Raw genomic sequence first — 4,096 nt, 5'->3', positions numbered from 1 at the left:
TGCTCCCGCTGCTGTTTAATGGTTTTTTAGTACTGCGCTGCTGTGAGGCAGCATCTGCAGCAGCAGCAGCCCCCGCAGCTGCTGCTGCTGCTGCTGCTCTGGGCAGGAGGAAGCCTCAGGATGAAGCTGCGCTGCCACTTTTGTGTCTTTTCAGTTTTTCTTTGTTTTTCCTTTTTAGAGTTTTCCGTTTCATTTAGAGGCCCGGGTCCCCTCCATTCGAGGGGCTGCGCGCTGCTGCCTGCTTCTTGCTGCAGCAGCAGCAGCAGCAGCAAATGGGGCCGCGGCTGCAGCGCGCGGCCGAGGGTCCCCGCTGCTTCTAGGGATGCAGCGGCCCCTGCTGCTGCTGCTGCAGGCCCCACAGCGCCTGTTCCAGCCGAAGCGCCGGCAGCACCCGCAGCTGCAGCATCACCCGCAGCTGCAGCAGCACCCCCCGCAGCAGCAGCAGCAACAGCAGCAGCAGCAGCAGCAGAACGTTTCCCGTTTCAGGCGGAAGTGAAGCGGGTGCTGGACATCATAGTGCACAGTCTGTACACCGACCGCGACGTCTTTCTGCGGGAGTTGATTTCAAATGCTGCAGACGCCTGCGACAAGAAGCGCGTGCTGCTCGAGCAGCAGCAGCAGCAGCAGCAGCAGCAGCAGCAGCAGCAGTGGCGCGGGGCGATTAGGGTCTACGCAGACAAAAGCCAGGGCACTTTGACTGTGGAAGACGACGGCATTGGAATGTCTCGAGAGGAGTTGATAGACCACTTGGGGACAATAGCGCAATCGGGGACTTACAGGTTTGCGCAGCAGCTGCAGCAGCAGCAGCAGCAGCTGCAGCAGCAGCTCGCGGCTGGCTGCGCCCCGCAAAGCGCCAGCGACCTCATCGGCCAGTTCGGGGTTGGCTTTTACTCTGCGTTTCTTGTTGCTGACAAAGTGGAGGTCATTTCTTCGAGATGGACTCCTGCTGCTGCTGCAGCAGCAGATGGTGCAGCAGCAGCAGCAGCAGCACCCGAGGTGTGGAAGTGGAGCTCGAGCTGCGGGCAGACGTTCACGGTGGAGCAGCTCGCTGCGGCAGCAGAGCAGCAGCGCTGGCAGCAGCAGCAGCAGGCGCTGCAGCGGTCGCTGCAGCAGCAGCAGGCGAAGCGCGCCGCCGCGCCCGCCGCCCCGCAGCAGCAGCAGCAGCAGCAGCAGCAGCAGCAGCAGCTGTGGACCGGCACCAGAGTCGTGCTGCACCTCCGAGAAGACTCCGATGACTATTTGGAAGACTACCGATTAAAAGAACTTTTGAAAAAGTTTTCGGAGTTTCTTCAAGTTCCGATTTACTTGCTGTCGGAGCGCGTGGAGTACGAGCGCGTGCGGGACACTGCAGCAGCAGCAGCAGCAGCAGATGCAGCAGCAGCAGCAGCAGCAAAGTTCAAAACCGTCACCCACAGATTCCAGGAGTGGATTCACCTCAACACGCAGCCCCCAATTTGGAGAAGGCCAGAAGCAACTTTGAAGGAAAAGGATTATGTAGACTTTTACAAAACCACCTTCAAGGTCTGCTGCTGCTCTTGCTGCTGCTGCTGCTGTTGCTCTTGCTGCTGCTGCTGCTCTTGCTGCTGCTGGTGCTCTTGCTGCTGCTGCTAGTGGTGCTGGTGTTGCTGCTTTTGTGGTGCTGGTGTTGCTGCTGCTATTCGTGTTGCTGCTGCTATTCGTGCTGCTGCTGCTGCTGCTGCTGCTCTGTGCGCATTGAAGGCACCATTGTGCATGTTTTTCCCTCCTTTTTCCAACCAGACCAATATTTGAAATCCTGAATTTAATTATTATCCATTATTTATTTATTATTTATTTATTATTTATTATTTAATTATTAATTATTTATTTGTTTTCAGGCTTATGATGACCCGCTGGCGTTTCTGCACATGGCCGTGGAGGGCCAAGTCTCCTTCAGAGCTCTTCTTTACGTCCCGGGCTCTTTGCCGTGGGAGCTTTCCCGCAACATGTTTGGTGAGGGTTTAGGGTTTAGGGTTTAGGGTTTAGGGTTTGGGGGGGCGTTGGGGTTTGGCTGCGAGGGTTTGGGGCCGCGGGAGTGCGGGGCTGCAGGGCTGGCACGGGAGGCGCGGTTTCGAGGGTTTAGGGTTTAGCGGGGCTTAGGGTTTAGTAGGGTTTAGGGTTTGGGGTTTAGGGTTTGGGGTTTAGGGTTTGGGGGTTTGCGCAGATGAGGACTCGCGAGGGATTCGGCTGTACGTCCGCCGCGTCTTCATCAACGACAAATTCCAAGAGGCCGTCCCAAGGCAAGCTGCTGCTGCTGCTGCTGCTGCTGCTGCTGCTGCTTCCAGATAGTGGTTTTGCTGCTGTGGGGTTCGATTGCCCAGTAGCTGTTGACCCACCTCTGCTGTTCCTTGGAGACGCCCCGCGACAAAAGGGTTTAGCGCCTAGGGTTTAGGGTTTAGGGTTTGTGTTTCAGGTGGTTGACGTTCATTCGGGGAGTTGTGGACTCAGACGATCTGCCTTTGAACGTGGGGAGGGAACTTTTGCAGAAGTCCCAAATGCTTCGTGTAGTTCACAAAAGAGTGGCAGCAAAGGCTGTTGAAATGATTCAAGCAATTAAAAGACAAGGAAATGAAAAGTGGGGAAGGTTTTGGGAGAACTACGGCAAGTACCTCAAGGTGCGGGGTGTACAGACGCCGCAGCGCCGGTGCCAAAGTTAAAGTTTTCAACTTTCGCTTTTTCCTCTATTATTTTTGCAAATTTTTTCTTTTCTTGACTTCTAATTGAATTCTTTTCAGATGTTTTGTTTGTTTTCCGCGAAACGCCGCATTTCGATGGTCAGTTGAGAAGCCGTCGCTGCAGCTTTCCACTCGGCGGTGCTTCTCTTTCTTTCTGAATGTCGAGCTGTTCTTCTCTTTCTAAAATTCCGAATAATGATCTTTTATTTCTCTTTTGGATTTGAGATTGTTTTTTCTTTTTACTTTTTATTTTGGAGCGGGAAAGGATGATTTGTGGCTCCTGAGCTCCTCCGGAGAAAATGCGGAGAATATCTTTTGCTGGAATTACCGACTGAAGCAGCTTTCTCTTTGTTTTCCTTCGGCTATTTTCATCTTTTTGACTTTTTTGGATTATTTGTGTTTTATTTATTCCTTTTTTATTGGATTTCCTTCATTTGTTCCTTTTTGCAATTCTTTCGAGTGATGATTTCGCTCCCTCTACTGAAGCCTGTCTGCTGAGGACAGTGCGACTACGGAATCGATTAACACTTTCTGACTGTCTGTCCGTTTTATTCATTTCTTTAACTCTTTTTATTTGTATTTATTTATATTTAGTTGGATTTAATTCATTTGATTCCAATTTGTTGCATTTTAATTCAGTTTATTTCCTTTCTTGTCAGTGATGATTGCCGCGTGTCAGTCGAGGCCCCCGTTGTCCCGCGTACACCCGAACCCACGCGGGAGCCGGGCCAGCCTTTGCGATGAAGGCGATTTGTCTGAGACAAGAAAAGTAGAATTTGCCAATTTGCTGCAGCTGTGGGGCCCCACAGGAGCAGCAGCAGCAGCGGGAGTGTGTGGCTGCGCTGCTGCTGCTGTGCATGCGTTTCCGTGCGAAGTCGCCGCTCTTTTCGCTCACTTGCTGCTGCTGCTGCTGCTGCTGCGCTGCAGATTGGGGCTGTTGAAGACAGAGATCAGCAGGAGGCCCTGGCCTCTTTGGTCCAACTCCATTCTTCTCATTCCAAAACTTCTTTAACAACTTTAGATGATTACATTTCCAGAATGGAGGCTCGCAACCGTTCAATAGAGTCTGGGACCTACGGGGGCCCCCCGGGGGCCCCCCAGGGGGCCCCCGCGGCTGCGGGCGTGGACGGGGGCCCCCAGGGGGTTCCCCAGGGGTGGGGGGCCCCCGGGGGGCCCCCCAGGAGGCAAAGGGCCATTTATTACTTGGCAGCGGAAAGCAGAAAGGCTGCAGAGGACAGCCCGGCTTTGGAGGGTTTGAGGGCTCGAGGGTTTGAAGTTTTGTTCGGAGTTGAGCCTTTAGATGAATTCTTTTTGGCCTCTCTAGCAGTAAACCAGTTCAAAGGCTACGCAGTTATAGACATTAATAAGGCAGACCTGCAGTTAGACGAGGCCCCGGGGCCCCC

General features: G+C 53.4%; 1 protein-coding gene across 1 annotated transcript in view; it reads left to right on the top strand.

Annotated features, from left to right (window-relative positions):
* Window positions 1–120: 120 nt before the first annotated feature.
* Window positions 121–4,096, top strand: part of ETH_00009775 (heat shock protein 90, putative) — a gene marked incomplete at both ends in the record, with an annotated part of 6,373 nt that continues 2,397 nt past the window's right edge. Inside the window, 5 exons of the mRNA XM_013377532.1 lie at window positions 121–1,521; window positions 1,857–1,971; window positions 2,183–2,258; window positions 2,432–2,633; window positions 3,621–4,072. Coding sequence (XP_013232986.1) covers window positions 121–1,521; window positions 1,857–1,971; window positions 2,183–2,258; window positions 2,432–2,633; window positions 3,621–4,072 — 2,246 coding nt within the window. The remainder of the gene's footprint in view (window positions 1,522–1,856; window positions 1,972–2,182; window positions 2,259–2,431; window positions 2,634–3,620; window positions 4,073–4,096) is intronic.

This window comes from Eimeria tenella, genomic scaffold (genome assembly GCF_000499545.2).
Source record: "Eimeria tenella Houghton genomic scaffold, Eth_scaff543, whole genome shotgun sequence".
Taxonomy (NCBI): Eukaryota; Apicomplexa; class Conoidasida; order Eucoccidiorida; family Eimeriidae; genus Eimeria; species Eimeria tenella.
The sequence above is the reverse complement of the archived record's forward strand: the minus strand, read 5'-3'. Positions and strand labels throughout refer to the sequence as shown.